The 27946-nt window shown below is 38.3% G+C and overlaps 1 protein-coding gene across 1 annotated transcript in view; it reads left to right on the top strand.

The window, feature by feature from the left end:
- The window catches only part of CLIP4 (CAP-Gly domain containing linker protein family member 4), a 32753-nt gene extending 7311 nt beyond the window's left edge, over positions 1–25442 (top strand). The window contains exons 5-18 of the mRNA XM_027696564.1: positions 146–285; positions 1200–1293; positions 2144–2305; positions 5563–5681; positions 7915–8151; positions 11246–11381; positions 12123–12263; positions 14871–14954; positions 18319–18459; positions 18861–18989; positions 21217–21340; positions 22053–22117; positions 22794–22866; positions 23497–25442. Coding sequence (XP_027552365.1) covers positions 146–285; positions 1200–1293; positions 2144–2305; positions 5563–5681; positions 7915–8151; positions 11246–11381; positions 12123–12263; positions 14871–14954; positions 18319–18459; positions 18861–18989; positions 21217–21340; positions 22053–22117; positions 22794–22866; positions 23497–23818 — 1967 coding nt within the window. The 3' untranslated portion in view covers positions 23819–25442. The remainder of the gene's footprint in view (positions 1–145; positions 286–1199; positions 1294–2143; positions 2306–5562; positions 5682–7914; positions 8152–11245; positions 11382–12122; positions 12264–14870; positions 14955–18318; positions 18460–18860; positions 18990–21216; positions 21341–22052; positions 22118–22793; positions 22867–23496) is intronic.
- The last annotated feature ends 2504 nt before the right edge of the window (positions 25443–27946 follow it).

The following is a 27946-nucleotide window of genomic DNA, read 5'->3' as shown; positions in this document are numbered from 1 at the left end:
TCTAATTTAATTCAGCATTCTGACTTTTCCAGTGTGATGAGTAGTGAAGTGACTCTCTCTGCTATTCTTTCCCTCTGAGTTTGAAAAACTAGATGCATGTTAAAACTCAGGATTGCACATAATGATTCCTTTTTTTTTTTAACAGAGTTCTCCTTCTTCGATCCCAATGATGCAGCATGCCAAGAAATACTTTTTGACCCCAAAACATCAGTTTCTGAGTTGTTTGCTATCTTAAGGCAGTGGGTTCCACAGGTCCAGCAGAATATTGATATTATTGGGAATGAGGTGAGGTATAAATGGAGATCCTTGAATGCTTTCAGTGTTAAGTATGTGTTTACAACGAATAAAACCAGTTCATTGAGAAGCAGAACTAATCATAAAGGCAGATACAGTTTCTGCCTTTTAACAAGTACTGACTTGATCATGCCTTGTATTCCACATGTTGTCAGCTTTTATTTGGAAAGAGAAAGATGATGGATGAAAATTCAGTACATTTGCGTAGATGATAAAAACAATGTTTCTTCTCAAGACAGTTGTGTAGAGACCCTTCACCTTGGTGTTTCAGTTTCCTGCTTAGCAGTAATCCCACACTCCAATATATGAAGCTGGGGTAAAGCATGACCTTAAGTGCAGTGTTTCCAAGGCACAAAATGAGATAGGAACTGAAATATTTTTGCACCATGCAATAAACTGCTTTCAGAAGACATCTTGTTTCTAGTAATTCCATCCTACTTTCTTTTTTTAATTCTGGATTATGGGCTTTTCTGGACAGGTGTAGAAGTAGAATTAAGATTCTTCCTACTGTGGTATAAATGAGGGCTTTTTTTTGGAGGGGAGGGATGGGGTGGGTATTGTTGAGAGATCAAAGGGAGACCTTTTTAAGTAATTTTCCTGTTGTTCTGTTAAGCAGTTAACTTCTTAGCATATGAAGTATATGTTAGAGGGAATAATATAAAGAATCTTTAAAATCTGCAAATAATGAAGGTTAATGATATGCATATATAACGATATAAATGTTATTTATTATGTTTGTGTATGTTGGTCAGTTCTGCAGTTAAGAGTCTGTTCTGGCAGGCTTCTTTGTTATTAGCCATTGGAATGAGTCCAAGAGTCAATATATCTGAAATAACATATGAATAACTACTGATGTCAGAGATATGCCAGAGCTAAAATGTGCTTGTTTTCCATTTGCTTGTCAGATCATTAAAAGGGGTTGCAATGTGAATGACAGAGATGGACTGACTGATATGACTCTCTTGCATTACACTTGCAAATCAGGAGCTCATGGTATTGGTGAGTAAAGAAATGTCATTATAGATGTAAAAAGCTAATTAATTCACAAAGAATAATCCCACTGACTTCCAGCAGATTTTTTTTTTTTTTAATGCTTGGTTTTGTCTTTTCTAGTGGCCATCAGAAAGAAAGGTACAGAACTGCAGCACAGTTACAGCTGTGACTGTTGGGAGTAGGTTGAGTATAGGTATTATAGGTATTGCAAACAATAGTACCAGCTTGAACATATATTTCATGTAGCGAAGGCAGTTTCAGGCTGAGGTACAAACTCCAAGCTAAGCTATAGTTTTCTTACAGCAGTGAAGCTAGAACATTTAGGTGACTGGCTTTCTTTCACCCTGTTCATATCAGAAGAGAACAATAAACTTGGCATTATTATGATCATAAATACTGGAAATGAGAGCATATTTAACTCTGTTTGAGTACTCCTATTAGCTTTTCTATGTTGTATTACTTTTTGGTTGACCCAAACCCACTTCTCCTCTGAGTTTGAAGTAAATTTGAGTGAGGTCTGGCATAGGTTGTCTTTTCTGCTGTAAACTTCAGCATTGTGATGTGTAATTTTTTTTTTCTATCAGATACTAAAATTCCTGGGTTTGATGGCTGACACATTATTTACATTAGAGAAAAACAAGTAGTGTTATTATACACTATAGTAGAGATTTCAGCCCTTTATGATAAAAGCCAAAGATTTCTGCATCCTAATCCTAAAAACAAAGGCATAGCAATTGTTCTACTGTGAGCTTGAAGGGTTTAATGTACCTTTCGTGCTACACATAACCACGTGTATGTTTTTTTGAGGTCAACTAAATCAATCACTAATGCATATTTTCCACAATTTATCTTGCAGGTGATGTTGAAACTGCTGTAAAATTTGCCACTCAGCTTATTGATTTGGGTGCTGATAGCAGCTTACGGAGCCGCTGGACAAATATGAATGCCTTGCACTATGCTGCCTACTTTGATGTTCCAGAACTGATCAGTGTTATTTTGAAAAATGCAAAACCAAAAGGTAGGCATTGTTACCTTTATTTCATGCACTTGTCCATGTTTTGTAGACCTTAAGCTGGTGTATAGTGCTCTTTTAAGTGTGGGGTTTGTTTATCCATTAGAAATAAATAATAATTTCTTACTCTTTTAGTCAGCCTCATTGGTTCATTTTTCTCTTTACCTGTTTATTAGTGGTTTACTGCAGTGTTTCTGTTGCTGGTTTTTAAATGAGAGCTTTGTATAAGATGGTAAAGAAGTTTCAAATAGAATGGAAAGCAAACTAATTCTAAGTTATCAATTTAAGTAATTAATTCTAAGTTCTTGAGGACTAAGAGACTGCAGAAAATGGAAGATGTGACTATTCTGGTAAATTCTCACGATTTTTAAGATTACTTAAACATTGAGAAACATGTTTGACATGCTGGGAGAAGGGTAAGAGAGAAGTGGGGATTTGGCAATGGCATGTGGAAAACCAGGGAGTGAGGAAATTTTGACGTGCCCATTTTTCCCGTTTCTGGGCTATGTAGAAGGTCATATGTAAGGAATAGCTGACTTTAGTGTTTGGCATAAATAGATAATACCTTTTGAAAAGATACTGTGAAGGATTAATAATTGGAGCCCTATTTATACTAATGCAAATGGAAGTACTGAAATGGTTCTGAACCAGAACAGTTTGTTCCTAATTTGGTCAGGACATCAAAACCAGTAAGCAACTTTAATACTAAAATGGTACAAATGTTAATTTGTTCTACTGAATATCCTTTTGATTTTGCCATTTTGCAAAATGATTAATGCCCTTTTTTAGTTAGTGGTACCTAGAGGCTCTGTCTCAAAGTTCTGAAAAGCTGGTAGGTTTTTGGAGTACACAAGGCATGAATCACCGTGGAGGTAATTGTTAAGCGCTGTTACTGGTATGACGCGCTTAAGAAGTGACAAACGTAGGTTGGTAACAAAAGACAGAATGAGACTGCACAGTAGTTAAGTCCACATCACGTTTCAATAGCCCGGTCTCCCTAATTTGCATGAGCAGTTTAGGTCTTCTTTCAGACTTCATTTGCATTTGGTGTTCTCATCTCCTGTGCAGTGCCTGTAGAAGGGGTGGGTGGGACTTTGCTTACATTTCCAAGGAAACCACTCTGGTTAAACCTCTCAGAGGTTGACAATTCTTGGATAAGCAGCTGATCTTTTTTATCTCAGGAAACGTATATAATTATTTGCCCTGTGTCATGAAAACAGCGGATGGTCTGAATTAATAGAAAGAATAATTTTAGCTCTGTACTTCGTCAGGCAGTTTGCAGAGAAGGGAGAATGTAAAAGGCAAATATGCTCTGGCTGGATCCATACTGAACTGGAGAAAAAATGGTTGTTAATGTATAAATATCTTTTCAAGACAGTGGTGTATTGAAGCTCAGACACCCATTGTGGAGCACAGGTGTTTCCCTTTGATTCGCTCCTAAATTATTTTCTTTATGACACTCTGCAGTTAAATTCTTTATACAGATTTACTCCTCAGTTGTTACGACAGAGCGATAGTTTCATCTTGGATTTTTAGAGATTTTAAATACAAAAATTGTTAAAGGTCTAAGAATTAGAAATGTTGTGGGGTGCGGTTAGGCAGTGACTGTAACCTGCAGGGGTTATTAATGACAGACCGTTGCTGCATATTAAGTTTCTCTAGTTTGGGAGTAGTTACTGGGTAACATTTGATACTTATGTGTTTCTTTTTGTCACCTGTACTGTGCCCACTCAGATCACAGCTGTAAGAGAACTGTTCAAAAACTCTTAAGCTTGTAAGTCTGAGGAAGTTACACAGTCTAATTAAAAATTACACATCAGTTATTTTGTAAAGTAGGAGTACATGCAATGGTTGCTGGCTCAGTAGCTGATGTTACTGAGCAGTATTTCTGCAAATTGATTCCTATGTGTGCACAAAATACTTGACAGTCGTATTGAACGTGGAAGTTTCAATGGTTGTGTACAGCTGCACAGCTTCTACTTGGTTTTAAACTGGTAATGTCTTCTGACATTTGGTGTACATCTGCACACACAGCTGTCATTATGACTGAGGCATGTGAATGCAGTCCTTTTTCATGCTAAGTTTGTGTTCAATTAGTGCAGTTGTAAAACTGTTAAATTTTGATCCCAAATTTGTTACCTTCGGTCTTTATAAAATTCAGAGTCAGTCTTTATCAGTATATGTGAACTTAATGTATCTATACAGACATATGTATTTATATATCTTCTCTATATGTCGCTGTTTTATTTGCCCCAAAAATGTTCAGTTAATATAACTATATAAGGATGTTGATATAGATGGGATATACTTTGCTTATATTTGAGAAGGGCTAGTGTCTCTTGGAACAGAGACTGATACTGGAAAATACTAGGAAACTGTACAACCTTGGGGTGGAAAATTTTATATTCCTCACCAGGATTTCAAATTGGAACATTATTGCTAATATTTGTTGTCCTTTGGTTTGTGTACTAAATCAACTGGAATTTTTAATTAACAGCCATATACATAATTGACTCAAAATGACATCTCTCTTGTGTAATTTAGGAGAGGAGCCTCAGACTAAACAGACATTAAAACTCCAATCTTGTAGGGCAGTAATAACTTCATAGCAGAGTGAAAGATATATCGGGAACAACTGATGTAAATATATATTATACTAAATCTCTTCTAATCAAATGCAGTGCTCCATTTTCCAAATTATCAGTGCGAGACCCTTCTGAGTGCAATTCTTTAAAAACAACGAAATTATAAAAATCACCAGCTCTTACTTTGTTCTTGGCCATTAGTAATTAAATCAATGTAAAGCAGAGATGTAATCAGTTTTCCCTTGCCCTACTGCCTGCTCACAAAGGAAAACAACTGGTTGAAGATGCATCTCATTTTAACATTTGACACCTAGAAGTAATAAAATATAAATGTTTCTGAAACATTAAATTATGTGCAAACCTAAAGTCACTCGTTAATCTTGGCACAGTAGATTGAACATCCTGAACACCAGCAATTTTGCAGTTGCATCAATATTAGAAAATGAATGAAAGTAAATGTTCATCTCCCAGGTTGTTTTTTGATATGAGTAGACAGATGTAGATAAGGTTGGTATTCTGTGTAGAATTGCTTCTCATATGCATTTGGTACGTAAATCATGGTGTCTCTGTATAAATGTTAACATAAACTGTAAAACCTGAATGCCCTCTCAAGGCATCTCTAGGGTGAAATGTTCACGTAACAGATTTGCACACCTCACATGTGATGTTTAATTGCAGATGTGGATGCCACCTGTAGTGATTTTGATTTTGGAACAGCTTTGCATATTGCTGCATTTAACCTATGTACAGGAGCTGTCAAGTGTTTACTGGAACATGGAGCAAATCCTGCCTTTAGGGTAAGGAGTTAGGTTGTAGATTCACCAAAAGGTGAAAAAATACCTGGAAAAACTGAACACTCTGTCCAGGATTTTGATTAGTTAAAATATGTTATGTGGAGTGAGAGTGCCTTGGGAAAAAATATTTATAGCTCATAGTGGATGATTTTGTATGCTTTGTCATACTTGTGTGTTGAAGTTTGTATTTTTGTGTCACAGTCTAGTTCATTAGTTCAAATAGCTTTCAGGATGTTCTTCTCTTTGTTGTTTGAGCTTTCATTTATTAATACTCCTTTGTGTCTTGCAACAGTTGTCATGGCAGTGGTGGATCTTTTCAGAAATAGAGGAATGCAATCTGTGCCCTCCAGAAATGCACTGTACTGCTTAGCAGTAAGCCTGGTCTTAGCATGAGTAACTGATAACGCATAAACATCAACTGCTCTGCTTAGTAACCTAATAGTAGGCTGAAGTTATAGTGTAAAGTGTTGCTATATGTGTCTAGCTACAAATCTTGGGGTTTGATTGTTTTTTGTGTTTGCTTTTTGGGGAGGGAGAGCTTGGAGGGTTTTCTTTTTTTTTTAGCAAAGGCAGTATCTCAGTTCTCCATTTTCAAATGCCGGTTGTGGGGTTTTTAATGAGAAATTATAGTGTTTTAAGGGTACTCAAAAGTAATTGTTTTATGTAGCCCTGTTGGTGTGAAATCTTCTGGAACATTATTGTTCGTACAATTCTTCATGATATTCAATCTAGATCTCTTTAAAAATGCTGGTTTTCTTTGTCTCCTTATTTAGTATGCCTGTATGTGATTCAAATTCCTTGGCAGCTGTGTGTTTAGGAGTCTGTTGATCACAGGGAACGCCGCTTTATAGTTGCACAAGCATTCTGAGCTGGCAAAGGTGGCTCTGCCCTTGAGAAGAGCAACCCTCGGGCTTCCACTGTGCCCACTTTGCCTTCTTGCCTCTGCTCTGCCCCTACCTTGTATTGGCACAAAGTTTTGAAGGGCACCTGGTGGGCTGAATTGTGTGACTGATGTGACCAAAACAATTGTTAATATGATGACTAAAAACTCAAAACAAACTCCCCCCTCAACTGTAACCAGCAATATCCTGTTTTTAAGGTCATGTGAGTTGAATGGGGCTCACCTTTTGCTTCAGAATGACTGTAGATTATTCAGGAATGGTAGGTGTTTGATTCTTCAATCCCGCAATAAAATTTTGGCCAGAGGCAGTGTAGAGTTTGATTATATGAGAACAGCAGAGTGTAAATGCTGAGTAAGGATTATAATTTTCTAGCAGTGAGACAAATTGATAGGGGGCTCAGGGAATGTTGAACTTCTAGTCTGTTTTTTAAGGAATCAAACCAAATAAAATCTTGCCCTGCATCATCCCCTCTTTGAGCTTCTGGTAGTGTCTGAGTCCAGTGGCTCGGTTGAGACAGATTTGGAAGACTGAGATAATTATGTTTCTGCAAACTTTGTGAAAATTGGCAGATAGATGCAGATCCACACTAATGCCTGTGTTGAAGAGAGCGTACGTAGAACTTGCTGACAGCCTGACAGTACTTGCTCTCTGGGCAACTGGCCTTGAGTTGAGGTTAATTTCGGGGGAGCTGCTGCTCCAACAACTTGTCCTGTTGTGTGGGACACATGAGGAGTCAAAATCGCTACTTTCTGGGAATGGGAAGTGTTTGGAAAGGACTCTGTCCTTAGTTCGTCTCTCATAGGTTAGTCTGTATAGAAATAAACCCAAACAGATTTATTCAAGTATTTATGTGAGCCACCACATTTGTGTATCGTGTGCATGCAACATATATTAATTAAAATCTGTCTTACATTTGGAATAAGCCTCACCAAGGAATAAGCTATACACTGGATAAAGATAAATTCTTTGGGTGGAGGTAGCTTTACAGTATTGGCATTACAGACCAGAAGTCTTGCTTGCTTTCTAAAGTCTGTGTTCAGGTACACAGATACATACAGGTGTTTTGTTTTCATGTGTTCTAAGTCCTAATAATGTTCTTAAGATTAAAAATGTTGGTTACTTGTCAATTTTGAAAATAAGATGCCGTACACGCTAGCTTATCTATCTAAGGATGTTTTGGCATCCTTATTTGAAAATGTGGGTGTTTTTATAGTTATGTTCTAGGAAAAATATCTATTAAAGAGGATTAAACACTTCATAAAATGCTGTGGTTTTGCTTAATCAGATTTATCTTGTAACAGCATTAAATTTTATGTTATGTTATGTTTCTACAGAATGACAAAGGGCAAATTCCAGCAGATGTGGTTCCTGATCCAGTGGATATGCCACTAGAAATGGCAGATGCAGCGGCCAGTGCAAAAGAAATCAAGCAGATATTGCTGGATGCAGTGCCTCTCTCATGTGACATCTCAAAAGCCATGATTCCAAACTATGATCATGTCACAGGAAAGGCCATGCTTTTATCGCTTGGCCTGAAACTGGGAGATCGTGTTGTTATTGCAGGACAGAAGGTATGGTGACCAGCCTGCTACTACCCTCATAATTTCTGAGAGTCAATTTATTTACTCCTTTGGAGATAAACCTCGAATTTGAGGGTCTAAAATACTTTGTGGAAGGTATGAACTCTGGATGGCAGCAAGGAACTGGTTACAGAAAGTAATAAACTGAGCAGTTGTTTGATAAAGTCGTTACTATGAAAAGCAGTTTTGACAGGCATAGGCTGCATTTTGTATCTCTAAATGATTTTTGACAGGCTCAGCTTTTATTAACATTTTTGGTGTCACATCAAAATGATGGTAAAAGCCACAGATTATTTTCTGAGTTGCCCAGCTTTGTTACGAGTGTGCTTTCATGAAGTACCCCTGATAGTTTCTAGAAGGCAGTGAAAAAAACTTCAGTTCTGCTTAGCCTATAGTAACCCAATTTCACTGGTGCAATGCAGCTAAAATCTTTGAAGCAGTGCTGTGCCAACAGGGTTGTTACATGGTTCTGTGGAAATATAAGAATGTAGCTAATAGCGGTCCATCTCAAATGTGAATAGCTTTTTAGAAGCTACTGTGATAGTCACATTTTGAAAAATGAATTTGAAAATTGTAACATTAATACTGCAGTCAGTATTCATACCTTTTATTTCCTCTGATAGCAAGGGATCTGAAATAATTTAAGAGTGCTAGAACTCTTATAAGGATTTCAGATTTTTTTTTCTGGTAAATGTTGAAGGCATTTGTGAGCAAAATTTTATTTTTGAGTAGCTTTAGCTTTAATAATTTTTCTAGTATAACTTCAGATTTGTAACTGTCATGACTGAAGTGTTCTAAAGTGATCTCCACCGAGGGTGGGAAGCAGCTTCCATTCTGTATTTTCATTTGATGTAGTGTTGAAATTAGGTCAGGATAGGTGAAGGAGTCACTAGCTATGCAGAAGGCATTTTAAATGAAGTACATAGAGGAAACATCTTATTCTTTCAAGGCAGTAAGAAGTTTGTTTAACAGAAATCATAGTGGAAGCCAGGGGAGATAATGTAACTGCAAGTTAGTGGAGGCTTTAGAGCAAGAAAGTGATGAAATTAGTGCTCTTGTGTATCTTTCCTCCAAGTAAGGCCCATAGAACTGTTTGTACTGTAATGTACGAGCTATGGGTATGAATAGAGCTTCCTGGGCTTGGTTACTTTTATTTTTTCTAATTGATTATGCTATTACAGTGTTGTGTACAACACAGCGTTACAAGTGTGGGAAGCTGCTTTGCCGCTGCCAAAGGCCAGCAGTGCTTTCCAGCTAGGTTTTTTTTTCTTTTAGGGAGCCAAAGCTGTCCTACAGCAGGTGGGAAGAAAGAATGTAATTGTGCCTTTTGGTCTTCCTTTTCCACGTCAGCTTTCCTCCCTTCCTTCCTTTGTGCAAGGAGCTGTTGTGCACTACTCCCACGTTGCTTCCCACTCCTTTTTTCCATTTGTCTAAATGGAGAAGTTGTTCTCAGCCCTGCCTTCCCCTCCCCCTCGATACTCCTAAATGTGTGCAGGGTGGAGCAAAAGTGAAAACAGGATGATGAAAATGGTTCCCCATTCTTAACCTTCTCCTGGATCATTTTTCTTGCCCGGAATGTGGAAGCTGGGACAAGGGTGTTTGGAACAGCAGCGTTTTTACGAGCAATGTTTATGGGTTCCCGTTCTCTTTCTTGCTTCTGCAGTCTCCTTAATATGTCAACTTTAATGAAGCTTGAAAGCCAAACACAGTAGATGCCAGAGGGAAAATGGATTCCTCTCTTGATTCCTACTGTGCCTGTCATTCAAGTTGTCTTTCAGGGTAGGAAGCTGTGTAAGCAGGTGTTTGTGTATGTGATTTGGGGTCCCCCAGCTCCAGCGGCTCCTGCTGTGCTAGATTACGTGTGATCCGAATGAACACTCAATGAAATGTGAGTGCAGGGAGACTAGCAACTGGGAGAAAACTCTGTCATCCTGTTCCTGCTCTGTTTCTCATGTGAGAGATGTCTTCTGCTCCTTGCTTGTGCAAGTCCTAGGGCAAAATTGGAGCTTCAGTTTTGCAATCTCCACCTCCAGTTTAAGATATTGGCTGATCTCTCTGCTCAGTAAGTGCCCTTTGGCTGGTGCCTGGAAAGTGGAGGAATTGGAGGAATCTGTGAGACTGCTCGGCCAAACTTCCTCTGACTGAATTTGATCCCTCTGTTAGGAGCTTAAAAGTCTGTCTAGATTAGTGTGATGTACCTGCCTATAATGCTCAAGTTTAAAGGAGATCTTCATCAAAAAAGAACAGACTCTAGGTCATGTTTATTTCTTTACAAGCAGTAAGAAAGAGTAGCTGGAAGGTTTTATGGTAAATAAAAAAAAATTGTTTCTGTCTATTTACTCTCTGAGGTATGGATTAAACAGTGAAGTCACAGTCAAAATTGAACTAATAATATTAAGGTCACATGAGATTAGGAAAACTGAGAACCTGAAAGATCAAAGGTTTTTATTACTAAAACTAATTTAAAAATCTAATATAAAAATGAATTTAAATCAATGTTAAATGCATCTGTGTTAGTTATTCCTCCCCCATTTGCTTGAAGTGTGTGAACTTAAAATGTGTATTTGCAGAGACTGAGATCCACCAGCAAGACTGGTCTGTCTTGATATTCTTCTTATCTGCTCAGAGTTTATAGTACAGATTGAAGCAACAACAAATGTTTAAAACATTTACCCTTGAATCTTTGCAACAGATATATAAATATATAAACTGTTATGTATCTAGCTATAATTCTGGAATTGTTGTTGTGGAAGACAGTGAAAGTAAAACTCATTGGGCATGTGCTCCTGTACCTTGCTGACTTGGAGCTGTATTGTACAGTGGTACTTTCTGTCTCAATGTCTGTTGTGAGATCTGTCCATAACCACAGTTGTTTGATACAAAATACAAGAACAGGGCTAAGACGTCTTCGAAAATGAATTGACTGGTGTTGAAAGGTAGGAATGTCAACAAGTGAGAGAGTTTGTATTTCTGTTCAGATCAAAAGCTTGGAGATGACTTGCTGTCTCCTTCATGACCTGTATTATATTCTCATGAACAATACGTGTTTAACAAAACCATTCTGTGTTGCTTCTTTTTGTCTTAGGTTGGTACCTTAAGATTTTGTGGGACAACGGAATTTGCCAGTGGCCAGTGGGCTGGTGTAGAGCTAGATGAACCAGAAGGAAAGAACAATGGAAGTGTTGGAAAAGTCCAGTACTTCAAGTGTGCACCAAAACGCGGTATAACCTTGATTTTTTTCTTAAATTCGTAAAAACCCCAAATTTTAAAAAAGTGTTGGAAGATATGAACCTTTTGGGAGAAGAAAACCAGATAACAGATCCTATTGCTTTTCTTTGTATTTTGTTTGTATTATGGGGTTTTGCCTTGTTTATTTGTATTATGGATTCTTTTAACTGTTTTATTGTTTTGACTGCAACATTTGCAAAACCACTGAAACAACCAACCAGTCAAAATTTCTGGTTATTTCCTTGAAACTGCAAGATAATAGTATTTCCTGGTTTCCCATCTATATTGTTGAAAGTTGTTGTGTTGTAATGATAATGGCCATGTTTTGTTATCTGCTCTGTCTTCCTTGGTAAGATATTCTTGCTTGCAGTTGTTTTCCAACTTTCAGCTTGAGGTATTTTAATTGATATTTCATGGACACTCAGGACATACAAAGTCTTGTGTTTTGTAACAGTGGAGACTCAATGTTACTCTTAGGACAAAAAGGAGATTGTAAGTGACAGTCTTACTGACTTCCTGAAATACTCTGTTCAAGTTGCTTGATAAGGATTTTGGTTTCACTGTGCATTTGAGCTTGTCCTTCCTACCCTGCAAGTGCTCTGGCAGCACAACAAGTTATGATCATGGCTGACAAAAAACCCTAAAATAATTGGTGTAAGAGATAGTAGCTGGAAACTTTTGTTACATTAACGTTACCCATGGTTCTTTGTTGACACATACAATTTTCTCTCCAGGTATCTTTGCACCTCTTTCCAAAATAAGCAAGGCTTCTGATCACAAAAAAGGCTCTGTACGGAGTTCTTCTCTGCGGTCTTCACCTTTGGTTAAATCCAAGAAAATAGATGTGACACACATAACTTCCAAAGTGAATTCTGGTGAGTGTTTTCTTGTGTGTTGAGACACGATAGAGAGATACTAATCTTCAAGAATTAGTAAATCTCGGTATGAAAATACTTGTTTGGAATTAGTTCTTAGCTTGGGATGAGAAGGTGATAAGGTATTTATTAACTCTGTGTTCTTGTTATTAGAAATTCTCTGTACTGTAAACTGGTACTGGAAGGACGTTGTGTGTAGCTGTTGAGTCATTTTAGTGATCTGATGTACTATGGCAGGTTCTAGTCTTTACATGCTCTATTAAAAAAAAAGCTCACCACAACATTTATTCTTGAGCCATTAAATTGATTTCTAATTGGCTGTGATACCAATTAAGTGTCTCAGCTTAATGTGGTTCTATTTACTTAAGATGTTCCTGGGTAATTTGAAACAAATAAAAATTTAGAAAATAATCTATACACCTTTATGTCTAGAAATTGAAGAGTTTTATTTTTTGGCAACAGGATTAAGGAACTATTTAACTGATTGTGTTTTATCTGCTAATTAAATTATCTGAGTAAAACCAAGGCCAAATTAGAAGAGAAAGGTTGTCCTTGTAATAAGGCCTTGGTTTACTGATTGGAGTTATGGGCTCAGTCCCTGGCTCTGGTTTAGTTTCTTAGTAATTTGCTCAAATTACTTAATCCTTCTGTGTAAGTTCCCTCCCTGAGGAGTGGATGATGCATGTTTCCTGACTGTTCAGGTTCCAAGTTGTTTGGAGTACAGGCTCTTCCCTGCTGTGTGCAGTGCTGACCATGCATAATATGGCTCCTGTGTCTGACTGGCTACCTAACAGTGTCACTAAATATTACATTAGCACGTCTTTTGCCTTTTGAGCCCTGTTTAGGTGACTTGTACTAAGGCAGCAAAACTTAAGGGATGGAAGATAATACACATTCTCATACTCCAGCACCCTAAAGCACTACACACTTTATCAGTAATACACAGGGTATAGAAACAATGCACCAGGCTGGTGGAAGAGGTGCATTTTGGCAGCATTTTGGATGACTTATGTAACTCTTCTCCAAATAGATTGAGGGGGGAGTAAGCTTTAAGTGTCTGTGCTTACAATTAGCCCAAGATCTAAGCTACATATAAATGGGCATCTTGCATAAAAAGCATTTTGGAACAATCGTTTTGTTGGGAGTACTGCTTAGGAGTGGATCTAAGCTGACTTCTTCTGTTAAATATTTTCCAGTGTTTGATTCAGTTTGTTGTGAACTGTAACCCACTAAACTGTAATGGAAGGGACTGTTTCCTTTGTTACAGACGGTGTGTTCTGGACGGTTTAGTTGTAAAACCACCTTTTCTGTCACAAAGGTGCATTTGTGTCTTTGCAAAATTTAAACATTTGATACCTTGCTTTGGGTAGAAATCAGAGTGAGTTATGCATCATCTGCCCAAGAGAACTTGCATCCAGTGGATGTGAGTAATCTGGAAGCTGCTGTTTGCAGGGAGTTCTTGTGTAGAAAGATCCGTTAGAATTATGGTGCCCGGCTGATTCCCTGGCTGGAGTGGGGGAAGGACAAAGCTGCAGAATCAGAACTTTGGTTTGCAGTGTTTATGTACATCACCGGGTCACACATCTTCCCTTGAAACTTCATCCCTGCAATACACTGGTTTGTAATGATCCAAGAAAAATTAATATGCCTTTTGTAGATAAGGTTATAAGCTGCAAAGTAAAATATAATATTGTGTAGGGATTTAAAAATTTTATTTGGTTCTCCTGGATTTGAATAATCCATCAGATTGATGAGAAAAGGTCTTTTTCAAGTTTTTAGGAAAAGGATTACTGAGATAAAATTGAGAAATGTGTTATCAGTCACAAACACTAGTTTTTTGATCTGATGCCTTAAATGGCTGAACCATAAAATTTTGGAAAATACAGTACATTCTCAAACTAGTTCAGTCCTTGTGACCGAATTAAGCTGAGAGATGCAGTTAAATAAAAAAGATGTGGTTTTTCGTTCATGACAGGGAGGGGATAAATCATAGATAAGCTTGTTCTTCATTGAGTTAGGGTAGGAAACTGTCAGAAATGCAAAATGACTGTGCACAAATTATAACTTGGGTGACAGTACAAGTTCCTACGCTTATCACAACATTGCTGCTCTAAGATTTAGGCTCTTAAAAATGATACTGACATGCTTACATCATTATTTGCAGTCTGAATGAAGATTTGGTCTCAAATCTCTATCAAAACTTTTATGTGTAATCTTTAATGCAGAAATTGTAAAATTAATATTGGTGAATCGTAGACCCTAAGTACTATAAAAGTGAATGTTATAGATGTGAATGTTTGAAAGATGTTAGTAAAACTCCTTCTATATAAAAATTAATATTTTACAGACAATTTGTTTATTTTTTGGCAAGATCATTTGGACTGGTTTATTACATTAAGGGGTTTAATATCTGTGCTTATCCATCAAAGCAATTCTGCAGTCTTGTTTTATGTATTTATTAAGAGTCTAAGGAATTGTACAGTTTTATCCATATTTTCCTTTCATCCAGTAATCTTCAAATCTGTTTAATTGTTTTTGTACATGGCTTTCCTGTAAAATTATTTGTTAGGACTTATATATCTCTAATTGTATAAATTCTTTTTATAGGCCTAAATATGGCAAAAAAAGACAGTGCTTCTGAAACCAACTTTATGACTGCTAACAGGGGAAAAACTGTACCTGCAAAAGATGGTAACTAATTTTTTAAATTTTTTTAACATCTTAAGAAAAATTCTGTATGGCAGAGGCAGTATTACTGCTGCCCTACTGCTGTAAAAACCCTGTATCTACACTATAGAAAAAAGTTGCCTTGCTTGTTTATTTTCATGTCCCGAGCAGGCTGTATGCATTTAGTTTTCTACGAGCAAGAGTAATTTGTGTGGATGTGGTGTTCTGTGTTGGTTTGGTAACCACTTCTGTCTAAATACATGGACAAGAACATGGACAAGCCCCTAAAGCTGAAAGCTGTCTCTTAGTAAATGATCTTACAGAGGATCTGCAGAATTACCCACGCGAGTGTCTGAGGGAGACCTTTTGCCCTCTATCGTTACTGCCTAGATTTTAATAGTCTGTTGGCATTTTTATTCTCTTCTCCATCTGTGTGTTCAATCTTCTATAATAAAGTGTTGCCATCTAACAGAGCCTAACAGTCTTGGCATTGTGTCATGGCAGACTCATAATAACAGGCTTCAAATATGAAAAATGAAACTAGATTTTTAAAGAGTTCCTTTTACATGTGAATCATTCTCTGCAATAATCTAGTTTCAGAATTGGATAGTGACTTCTACTACATCAGTGCTACGTTTGCTGAACTTTAAACATGAAGGGACCTCACTTTCAGCTGTGCCTTGAGCAAACTGTAAAACTCGTGTCTCCTCTGAGGTTTTGTTTATAAAATCATACTGTAGGTGGTAAAAACAGTATTTCTTTAAATTTATTTGAAGTGTAAGTTTGAATATACCTTCTTTGAATCATAGAATCACAGAATGGTTTGGGTTGGAAGGGACCATAAAGATCACCTAGTTCCAGTCCCCCTGCCATGGGCAGGGACATGTCTGCTAGACCAGGTTGCTCAAAGGCCCTTCCACAGGAGCGTTTCTGTGCAAGAGAAGAGCTCTGTCCCTCTAAACATCTTTGTGGCCTCCTTTGGAGTTGATCCTGCAGGTCTGTCAAGAAAAGCATTTGTAACCTCTGTCAGTGAACAGAGGAAGAGCCTAGTATAAAGTATTTCAGTGCTGTTGTATGTGATACTTTTTCAGAGACGACTTAAAAAACGCGTGTAGGCAGAGGTTCCCAACATTTTGTTTATGGAGGGCACTTAATGGCTTGGTCTGCAGTGAAACTTAATTGGCAGTACAGTGTCTCAGTTTGATGGATACAATACGAGATCTGCAATTAGGACTCCAGAGGTTTTGTAGGCTGTGAGTGATGTGGAGTAAAGGCCCATTTTCATATTTAGCTGTTCAGATGATACTGCTTTAAGGCAGGTGCAGAACCTTTAGGAAAATCCAACATCCAACTCAGAAAGTAGCTGCCAGTGGTTCTTTGTCAAATAAGGCTATTTCAGCTCAGGGTTTGTGCTGAGTGTTTTGTTTGGGTGGTTTTGTTCTGGTTTGTTTGGGGTTTTTTTGTTTTATTTTAATCCCAAACACGCCCAAAATTCTTGAAAAATGATCTCGGGGAAAAAACATGGGGAGGAGTAAGGACAAGTACAAAGTTCTGTTGCAAGGCTGAAACAGCCAGCTGTATGAATACATCCTGGGAATGATATGCCCAGTGATAGTTTGCAGAAAAGGTCCTGAGAATGTTGAGTCTGATAAGGTAAACAGGAATCATCTGTGTCATGCTGTTGCAAAAGGGGAAATGTAACTGGAATGTACAAAAAGGAGGGTCACCCATGAGGTACAGGAAGAGACCTGGGTGCTTTACATGGCACAGGCAAAGCCTCAGCTAAAACATCTAGTTTTAGATGCTGAATTTCAGAAAGATGTGAATTCAGAGAGAATTCAGAAAAGACGCAACAATAACTGCAGGTATAAAACATGACTTAGGAGAAAAGACTTGGAATTTGTGATTGTGTGATTAAAAAGACAGAAGATGAAAGGGATAAAACTGGAAGCTTTCAAATACAAGGAACAGTATAACTCACTCTGCACGTGTTATATGGGAGTAAAAAACCTTGAACTAAAACTGTGGTAATTTATGTTTTATGTTAGGGGGGAAAAAAACTCTGTAACATTACAGATAATTATGTGGTGAAATATATTGCTGAAGAAGTCTCGAGATCTCCCTGATGGGAGGTTTTTAAAAGCAAGCCAAACACTCACCTCCCAGGAGTGTTATAACAAATAGTTTCTTGCCTCATGGGGGAGAAATCTATTACAGGACTTGCTGAAGTCCTTTCTGCTCCTCCTTCTCTCCCCCTGTCATTTCCCACAAAATGACGTATCTTGATGACTGGTTTAGTTTAAACAGTTTTTGTTACATCCCTGTAAAAATGCTAGGTAGTCTGACCTCCAGTGAATCCATCCCTGGACTGGCTTCTAAATGCAGAATTCTAGTATATATTTATAAACGCACGCATGTATTTATACCTCAGACCTGGAAGTTTCCCTGTTTAGTCATTTAGTTATTTGCATTTTCTTCATTGTAGCATAGCTGCAGTCTCTATCTCAGAGTCTTTAGATTTCTGTCCCAGATACCCCAGCTTTTGTTTTGACCCACTGCATTTGCCTTTCTGCAGTTCTTTACTGTTTTGCCAAATTGGAGGATTAAATTATATTGACCCCACTAACCCAGTGTTGATATCAAGGTGCTTTGGGAAAACTAATGAATTAAGCCTCTCAGAATTCTAGAAAGTTTAATAAGCAATGTTATCTTAATTTTTCACATTGATAAGCTGAGGCATAGATGTGTCTTGCTGTACCCTGCCTCAGTTTGGGCAGAAGGGGATAGGAGAGGGAAGAAGTGGGAGAGCCTTGAAAAGGAAGTAGGAAAGCTGAACATAAGTCTTACCGGACAGCTTAGACATTAGGATTTGCAAATGGAGATAAAAGTGATTTATTTCCCATTCTTGTTTTATAGTACAGGTTTTAATATTAATACAGTATGTAATGGAATATAGTAGGCTTTAATCCAGGTAATAATTCACTCACATAGTATCACCTTCCTTCCACTTCTCATCAAATCTTTAACAGGCCGGATCCTGAAAGGGTGGTGGTATGATCTCTTATTGCCAAGGCTCACATATTTTAATGAGTATGCTTGAGACTGTTTAGATGAACTTTCATGGAGTAATAAAGATGGGGCTTTTGGAGACCTCTTCTAGCACTCAACTATGACCTTATTTCCAAGGCAGGGTCACACATGCAGCCATGTCTGTTCTGACAGCTGTTTGTGTAAATGCTGCTTAACAACTTCTGATTTTGGCTCTTTACTGTGTATTCTTCCCACTATGGAGAACAGATACTTCCATGTTACAGAAGCTTTCTCTTCTACTTAATCTGTCCTTTTCCAAATATGATCCCTGAAGGACTACTTTCATTTCTGTCTTTAGGTTTTCCTGGATACAGCAGCTCTTCCTCTTCTACTACGTCCTTGGAAGGCAAACGGAATTACTCCAAGAAGCGGAACTCAACTAGCAGCAATAAAAAGGCACTGACTAGAGTGTCTTCTGCCTCATCTAAAATTAGTGCTGGTACAGTCTGTTTTATTGAGGTGTATTTTCACAGGTGGGAGTCTACTGCTGCATTGGGTACTCATGTAGAACTACTTGTGCTGTTTCAGAATCTGAGATAGTTCAACAAAGAGACTCGTGAAGTAGTTTAACTGTGAACCTAAGTTTGGCAACTTTTAGAAAGATTTTTTTTTAACATCTCCAAGAGCCTTTTCAGAGCACAGAAAAGGCTGTAGTCCACACTTTTCATGCTGGCACAAAGCAAGTCTTTGTCTAAGCAAAATTTGTGGTGTGTTGGCATGTGCTAAAGATACGCTGTGTTAAATACTCTGTTTACCAATCAGTTGGCTCACTATTGGAGACTTCCTTAAGCTTTAAAGATATAATGTCACTAATTCTAGTCTTGTTCTTCTGTTGACCAGGATTGTATAGTACTCCGACTACGAGAAAAAATGCTCTTGATGGAGAAATTCAGGTTGGAGACAGAGTGCTGGTGGTGGGACAGAGAACAGGCACTGTTAGATTTTGTGGGACAACAAAATTTGCACCAGGTATTTGCAATACTCCGTTGTAGAATCAATATGGAATAGCTTACATGTGAGCACATGAACATTAAGAGAACTCCATCTTTTTCTTCACTCCTTCCAAAATAATTCTAAATTTACTGATATGTTTCCAAGTTCTTTCTCTCTCCTATGTTTCACTGAATATTTTTTACTTTTAATGCACCAGCCAGGAAAAAATAATGGTTTAAAATGTGGCTTTTACTTGTCCACTATTATGACTTAATTAGGAGAAATACTTTAATGTTGAAGTTGTAGGTATTACAGAATCATAGAATATGCTGAGTTGGAAGGGACCCACAGGGATCATCGAGTCCAACTCTTAACAAAGCTTTCTGAAAATCCTCAGTTTAGCCTCCAAGGGGGTATATAGTTTATTGAAATCCCATGCATATCTCCTTACTTTTTGTAGTAAAGCTTTTTGACACAGCTTGGCTCTTGCAATACTGGCACTCCTATGCCATGTACCTGTCTCATTCTTAACTTATTGGCATCTTTAAAAGAGTCATTGTGAGCAATTCAATCTTAATGAGAAAACCTTTTGGTCACAGGACCAATAAAGTTACAAACATCTCAGAAAAACTCAGCCCCTACCACCATTTTCTCATCCTTCTCCCTTTCAGCTTCTCCCTTCCTCAGCTAAAAAACACTTTGCAGTGAAGCCAGGTCTTTTCCACAGCAGCCAGTTGTTTTTCATTCTGGAAATTAATTTCTGAATACTATTTTTTTTGTAGCCAGATTTATATTCTTTATGGCCCTATCTATAATCTTATTGCAAGAGTAATGCAAAACCAGTTGGTAAGTGTTGGTGTGAGAACCCAGTTTGGTTGAGGTCCGTTTGATTGATAGGTGATGGAAAATACTCTGTTGTGACACTTGGTGGCATCAGTATTAAAACAAAAGTTAGAATGCAAGACTGTGGTACTGTTTTCATTCTCACCCCTCTCCCCAGTTTCAGTAGGCAGTCCTGGCTTAAGCTACTGCAGTTAACTGAGCAACACTGTAATGTCACCACAATGAGAAAAGGACTGTTTCCCAAATACACCATAACAACTGTAAAATCAGAAAGCTGTTTGACAGTGTACGTCTCCTCCCTCTCTGCTTCAAATCAGGAACGAAATGTTTGGAGGAAAACATGGCATTGTAAGAAGTGAGGATGGAAAGATGACTGATCTTCACCATTTGCTAACCTAGTAATTTATAGAAAATGTAACAGATGCATGTTTAAGTATTTCAATTTTAATGTGTATCAGAGCTCTGGAGGTTATCCAAACTTTGTTCCTTTTGCTGCAATGCAGATCTTTATTAAATTCTAAAAACAGGAAGGGGAGAACTTCTGATGTACTGAGCTCTTCTAATTCATAAGCTGTCATTCCTGAGTTTCTTGAGCTGATAATTAGAATTACCGTTTTATCCAGTGCCTTAGTACCAAGTGACTTGAATTAAATTTTGAATCTTTTGGGGATGGATAGCATAAGGACTACTAATGGAGTATGAAATTTAGCACCTTTAGGTAATTAGCTCACATTTATCACAGGTTATGAACGATCAAGCTCATTAACATCTTGATGTCTATTCAGTGTTCTGTGTGAGATTAATTGATGGCCAGTTCCGATTCCTACACCCTTCTCTCAATATCTTACAACCAGCCTTGCAATTTGTATTAATTATAACTTGCTAGATGGAGAGAAGGAATGAATTAATATCAAAACTTTAATTTTACTGTTGATGATCTCAGATGAGGCATAAACCATGTGGTCAGAGGACTAAAGAGGGAAACTTGAACCAGTATTGCTCTTCTTTCCTGTCTCCTTGTTGTCAAATAGCCAGTGTTACATTCAATAACATTCCATTTGGCTTTAGTGTATATGTATATATGTATACATACACTAAATCTTTGATGTGTGTATATATATGGATATATATATCTCAAAGTTTTTACCTTTTTTATAGTAATTAAAATGTCAGTGATTTTCCTGAAAGCATATAAAATGCTGAGATAATTATATTTAGATTCAATAGGGTGTAATTTTTGCATAATTGCATAGACAGCTATTTTATAATACACATATTTACTTTTATTATCTAGACATTTTCCAGGCTAGAAACTGTTTTCCTTGATGTGGGTGAATGCCTACTGTGCCAGCTGTCTAGATGAAGAAAAGCCTGTAGAGTTTTGTTCGAAATGCCATGATTTTACTGTCTTGAAATGTAGGATTCTGGTGTGGAATTGAATTGGACAAGCCTCATGGGAAGAATGATGGTTCGGTGGGCGGTGTGCAGTACTTCAGTTGCCTTCCCAGATACGGTATATTTGCACCACCATCTCGTGTACAGAGGTAAGCACTGGAGCTGTTTTAATGTTTGGGTTGTCAGATGCTTTCTTACATTTCCAGTGGGAAACAAAATTTTGAGCAGATATGGAAGATACAAATGTTTTCCTCTGCTAATGGAAGTTTATAACCTCCATGAAAAACCCGGTGGGTTTTAGATCAGCTTTTTGAAATCAGAGTATAAATTGGATATGCAGCTACACTATCTCTCTTGCAGCTTCTTGAGGTGTTTTTATTCCAGGGTGTCTGACAGTCTGTGTTCGTGACACTTTACTTTCACGACCCAATCCTGATGCACTCAGCTAAATTGAGTTATAAAAGGAAGTTACCCTTAGACGTGCCTGGAAATACTATTCTCAAAAAGAGCATCCCAGGAGTTCAGTACTCTTTCCTCCTACATTTGTAATGTAGTTACTTTGCCAGACATGTTCTTACTTTTCTTTCCCCTGAATATCCCAGCTCAGGCAAATTGTTACGAACTTGCCTCAAAATTATTCGCGCTGTCTTGATGAATAAAAAGCAAGTAACTCAAATAAACCAGTTTGCTCCAGGCACTTCTTACATACCAGCCTGAGTGCAGCAGAAATGTTGGTATCTCTTGAGGGGGCAGATGGAGAAGGGAAAAAACCAAAACTTCATCAATATTTGACAAGAAGTCAGTAGGTTTGTTCACAGAGCTGAGTTGAAATTACTTCTTTGTTGTGTTATTGCTTTTCAGACTAATGGGTTCTCTGGACTCTCTCACAGAAACTTCGTGGAATAAAATGAATCACACTTTTCCAGGTAGGACCAAAGACACTGTGATTTGGCTTAGGCAGCCTACCACAGGCCCTGTTCTACAGCCAGAACCTACTGCACAAAGCCAACTTCCTTAGAAGCACAGTAGATTTTCAAGGAACCCAAGTGCCAGGCAATAGTCTGGCTGCTCCCTTCCCAAAAATGTAGCCTGCAGAAGGAACTGTGGAGTACTGTGTTGTTATTAACACTACTGGCAGAAATAATTATGTCAGAGTTAAGACTGTTGGCAGTCTTCCCTTATTACTGTATTGCATTCTAATCAAAGATAATCAGAAATTGAACCTGCTCCTTAATCTAAATTGAGATGGATGAAGGGATCAGTGTAGGGTGAGGTCCATATGGAATTACTAAAACTTGTGTAAGATATTTGAAGTATTTTTCTTTTTCCTTACCTAAGCTTTTTGTGAAAAGACTGCTTCAAATTACCCTTGTTTGGTTTGTTTAGTTTAATTTCTGTCCCCTCTAAGAATCTGAACATACTATGGACATGTACTTTCATGAGAAGTTTCATCACTTAATTTCCAAATTAGAGGGGAGAATGTGTAGCAAATGTAGTGGAAGCAGTATAAAAGCAAACACAAAGAAAACACAAAGAATATGAGTTCACAAAGGTTTTTTTTTCTTAAGAAGTCCTACACAGCTTATTATCCTTTCCACTTAGGTTTTAGGCGCAGTCTCAGCACCACTTCTGCATCTTCACAAAAGGAGATAAACAGAAGAAACTCCTTTGTTAGGTGAGTATTATGAGTTTCAAGTGCTTGGATGAGCAGGCTGTTACCTTTACTGTTTCTTGCTCAAAAGAAAATCTTTATGCATGTGGAATATCTCGACCTTTATATGTTCATGTTTTTCTTCCATAACAGTATTAGACTATTTTTCCATGGGTATCCAGGAGTATGGTCCTTGCATTCAGGTTGGCATTAAAACTGTTTTCCAGTCATTCACCGCTGCATATTCTCCAAATTGTTGTATTTTTACACAGCTGGGTGAAGTTCAGAGGGTCTTGTTAAGGGACTTCACTTCGTCTTGGTGATCCTGACTGACACTTGCACGTTAAAAGTTTTTTCAAGCCCCAAATAAAATGTTTCATTTACCTTAATTTACCAATACTATCACCTCCTGTAAATATTGCAGATCCCAGCATTGGGTGAAAGGAAATTGCTTTTCCAGTATTTCAGACTGCCAAGTGTACCCGCCTGTTACTCTTATTTCATGGTTTGTTAGTGACTTGAGATTAAACCCATTTTTTTAAAAAAAGGGATTTGAGGTTTTTCTCCCATGTGCTTCACAGAATTACAGATTTGCCCTGGATATTTTGTAGGAAAAAAAGAAGAAAAGGGGTTTTTCCTTTCTTTTGTAACTAGATCGAAGAGCTCCGTGTTACGGCGCAGCTGGAGCAGCACCACTACAGCTCACTCCGAGGGGCCCGTGAAGCTGCATGAGGGCTCTCAGGTTCTCCTGACCAGCTCCAATGAAATGGGGACCATCAGGTACATTGGTCCAACAGACTTTGCACCAGGGATATGGATCGGGCTGGAACTCCGAAGTGCCAAGGGAAAGAACGATGGCTCCGTGGGGGAAAAGCGCTACTTCACCTGTAAGCTGAACCACGGGGTCTTAGTTCGACCTAGCAGAGTAACCTACCGTGGGATTAATGGGGCAAAGCTGGTGGATGATATTTGCTGAGCTGAAATGGGCTCAGAGAGTAGAAAATAAGTATTTTAAAGCACAAACCAACCCCATCTAGAATGCGAACCTATTTTGAAATTATTAAACCTGCGTTTGCATTTTACATATATGAGTATATATATGTATGTGTGTGTATATAATATATATGATATATATATTTTATATAAATATATATATATAAAATAGAGAGATAAAAAAGAGTTCAGTTGTGTTAGGAAATAAAACCACTATTCTGTTTTAGTTAAACAGCCCTTGCCTGGAAGGTTTTTACAGAAGCATCTTGTGTTTAAGGTGCTGCATCATTTGACTAACGTTCCAGTTAGAGAACACGAGGATCTCCAGCGTTCTCTAAAGTTCCTGTGTGATTCATGCAGTATTTAAACAGTTTTCTTCCATGTAGTAATGAACTGGTAATGCTTTGTGCATTGCCTGCTTTTGACAGCGGAGGTGGTTGATGAGTGACATTAGCCTGGTTCCCAGGCACTTTGTCAATTCCAATACCAGCTGCTAGCAATAAGGAAGCAAAAAAAAAAGAAAAAAAAGACCTCTTTTTCAAGCAGTTGTGGAGTATTTTTGCATTTTATCATTTGGATCCCTCCTCTTACCCCCTCCTCTTCTCCAGAATGCAAAAGGGCTGATAAATACAAGGATTTGCTGCTATCCTAGTGAACAGCAGCCATTAAATAAAAAGCCTTTAAAAACACAAATATGCTGCATGTCAATCTGTATACTAAAGAGCACTTTTTGTTGAGCATTTGTAGAAGGAGCTACGTATAAGAAGCACTCTTTAAAATAATGCACTTTGCACTGTCCTGGAGAGCTTTCTCTCATTTTTAGAGACTTTCTTTTTGTTTGGGGTGCTGCAGGCGATGAGTATCACAGTTTTGAAATGCAAATAAACCCAGAGTGGAATTACACGTAATAGCCTCTTCATAAATATTAAGTCCGTATAAATACAGCACAGTAATTCCTGCCAGTGGTATGGAACATATACAGGGTTTTCAAGCAAGCTGTTGCCATTATTTGATTGTTTGTGATACATGTTTCTTCTTGTTTCCTTTGGAACAGTTTCCAGTATAAATTTCTTATAAGTCTTATGATAAATTAGGTATAGTTTTAGGTACAGCACTGTAATGGGCCTTGATGTGACATTATTTGCATATCAGCCTTTTAAAACAGCTAATATTTTGTCCATGTTTTAAACATATAATGTATTTTAATTGCTCAGCATATGTAAACATTATCTTATTAGGATGGTCTTGTGTTCCAGAACAGTCATTTTACTCCTAAATGATTTGCTTGCTCTTGCCTACTTGAAGAAGTGACACTTTAAATCATAATAGCCTATTTTTAGACAGAATCCTGCTGCTGTAACCTTCTTTTAAATATTGCTGTAGCTATTTTTCCTGAGCCGTATTTAAAATAATGCACATTGTATTCTAACTTATGGAAATTTTTAATTGAATATAAAAGCTGTAAATTTTGAATGTAAAAAAAAAAAGCAATGCTTTATATTTGCAGATGCAGATATTCAGTGATGTACTGAACTTTACTTTGTCTGATATCTGTTTCTTGCTGGTATTAATAAAATGAAACGCTGTTGAATAGTGTACAGCAAAAATCAAAAAGAATTTTCATTGGGTCATTACAGAATGTGCATCTCTCACATCTGTTCTTATGTTCAAATTAAGCACACGGGATTCATGTGGAACAGCAACTGTCACATGTAAACCAGAAGCTTTTGTGTCTTCTGGCTGTTCGGCACAGAACTGCCAGTTTCAAACAAAGCCTTTGCACAGCACGTTTTGTCACAGCCTGGTGCTCCTGGGTGAGGAGTTGAGTTCCTGTGCTGAGACACTCATTATCAGGAATGCTGTTTTTCCTGCCTGAGCAGATGGAATGGGTGTAACTGCTTTATCTGAGGGGTAGCTGGAGTTCTTCAGGAGGGAGGTGTGGGAACGAGTGTGTGGGTGAACAGCAAGCTCGGGCAGTTTGTTATAGTCACACCATTTCTGTGTGGTCTGTCTTGCACAGATGAAGTAATATATAAGAACAACATCTTTACAATAGTTTTCTGATTCATTGGTAGCTTTTTATTTTTTTCTTCAAGGGTGTCAGGCCACCCCTTCCACAGCTCTGTAGCTACACCCAGTTTGGTTGGAAGTGGGGTCTCAGTGGCCTGGGCTAGTGAGTGCTGCAGGACTTCAGTGGACCTGTCTGATGAGTACCGAAGAGGGCACAGATACTGAGTGTTGGTGTGGTGCACTTTCCCTTCCATTCCAGCTTCAGCCAGCTGCACATTTCTCCTGAAAGCTCTGGCCATAATCAGCTTGAGCACTGTGGGTTAGAGGAGCAGGACTGTTATCAGGGTAGAGATGTTTTGGTAGCACTGAGAATCTTCTGCAAGGAAGCAAGAAGCACTGTAAATTTGTGCAGCCTGCAACAGAAATAAATCAGTCCATTCCAGACAGGATTACTCTCCTCACGTTGGTGAGGTGAAGGGATTTGTGCTTCCCTAAATCCAAGGTAAGTTGCCATAATCCTTTCCTCCCATTCTTGCAGGACGACACTGTGTCATTAAAAAAATTCTGAAAATAACTGGCAGTGAAATTTGGAATTTGGTGCTGTGCAGAGGACTGACTATCACAGCCTCAGACTGGTAGAAAAAGAGCCAAATGATCCTCAAAGTCTGTATAAACTACATAAATATTATCTGTTATTTATAAATAAATAAACAGATGGTCCCCAGCAATTCTGTGCTGCCTGTGTGGACTTTAAGGCTAGTCCTTGTTCCACAGCATGTCCCTGGGATCCAGTTAGAGAAGATGTCCTTCAGTGCTCTTATCCATGAAATTGTTCAAGTTTTTTTGGACACTGGAAAGACCACAGGTGTGTGTGACAAGAGAAAGAGAACTTTTTTTGAGGTATCCCACGATGGGGGATTCATTTCTAGTGAGTTCAGCTCAATTAGATTCAGTGATTGCTTTGCAGATGCTGACAGTAATGGCTTTCTGGGCAGGGAGCCTGTGCTTTCAGAGGGCTGCTAGCCAGCAAGGTCTGAGGCACAGGGATCCAAGACTGGCACTGCAGATTTGCAAGACATAACCTGGTTCCTCTGAGAAGTTAGCTCTGTTACCTGCAAGGGTTTTCCTTAGGTGGCAAGTCCAGCATTTATGTCCTTGCTTTTACAGAGTTCAGTTTTCTGCAGAAGCCTTGTCATACACCAGGTGGAAACTGAAACTGTATCCGTGAAAGCCACACAGCGGAGCACCCACCTGCATCCTTTTCACTGCCTTGTCACAGACAGACAACGCTGGAAGAAATGGGAGTCAGAGCAAAGATTGCCAACCAATGCCAGATCCCAAACAGTCTATGAGGCTGACTGGTGACAAGGTCTATTCCTAGAAGAGCTCCCTTTTCAGTTAAGATGGAGAGGAACCAAAGTGGCAGGGAAACAGAGGGAGAGGTGCCTACAAGATACCTGCTCAGGAAGAAGGTCTTGTTTACCAAACCACAGCACTATCCTGCAATAGAATGAGCATGTGAAGGAGAAAGTCTGTAGATAAGTCAGTCCTAATTTCAAGGACCATTTCTTGAGAATGCAGCTACATGGGGCATAGGAGTGATAGGGGGAAGGGAAATAAGTGTTTCAGGGAAGGAACTACCTCTTCCTAGAATTGTCACAGGATTCAATACTGGCACTCCACTGTATTAAAATACAGCTTATAGTTAGATCTACTCACAGTCTATGTCCAGACTCAAGGAAAAAAGCTGTCTTAGTAGAATATACACATTTAGGAATGAAAACACCCCAATGCTCTCTTCAACCCTTCCCGTTGTTCTCCTTTTATACTGGCCAGTTTCCTGTGGGTAGTAGCCAGCCTTGGTGCTTTGTGACAGAAGGAATGGCACCTTTGTAAGACACTTGGCATATGGTGTTTGCAATGCAGAGAAGTCTGAAACAGCTGCTGCTCTCCCAAAAGGTGGTTGGGTCCGTGTAGCACAACACCACTCCTTTGGGTGTCCGTCACCTTAATACTTCTGCAACTTTACAAAGAAAAAGGGATGTCCAGACACCTCCCTCTGACCTCGATCCAATCATTGCACAGCCCAACACAGAGAAAG

The sequence above is a fragment of the Neopelma chrysocephalum genome, unplaced genomic scaffold (genome assembly GCF_003984885.1).
Source record: "Neopelma chrysocephalum unplaced genomic scaffold, ASM398488v2 Primary Assembly neopelma1_108, whole genome shotgun sequence".
NCBI lineage: Eukaryota > Metazoa > Chordata > Aves > Passeriformes > Pipridae > Neopelma > Neopelma chrysocephalum.
This window is presented reverse-complemented; position numbering and strand designations above follow the sequence as displayed.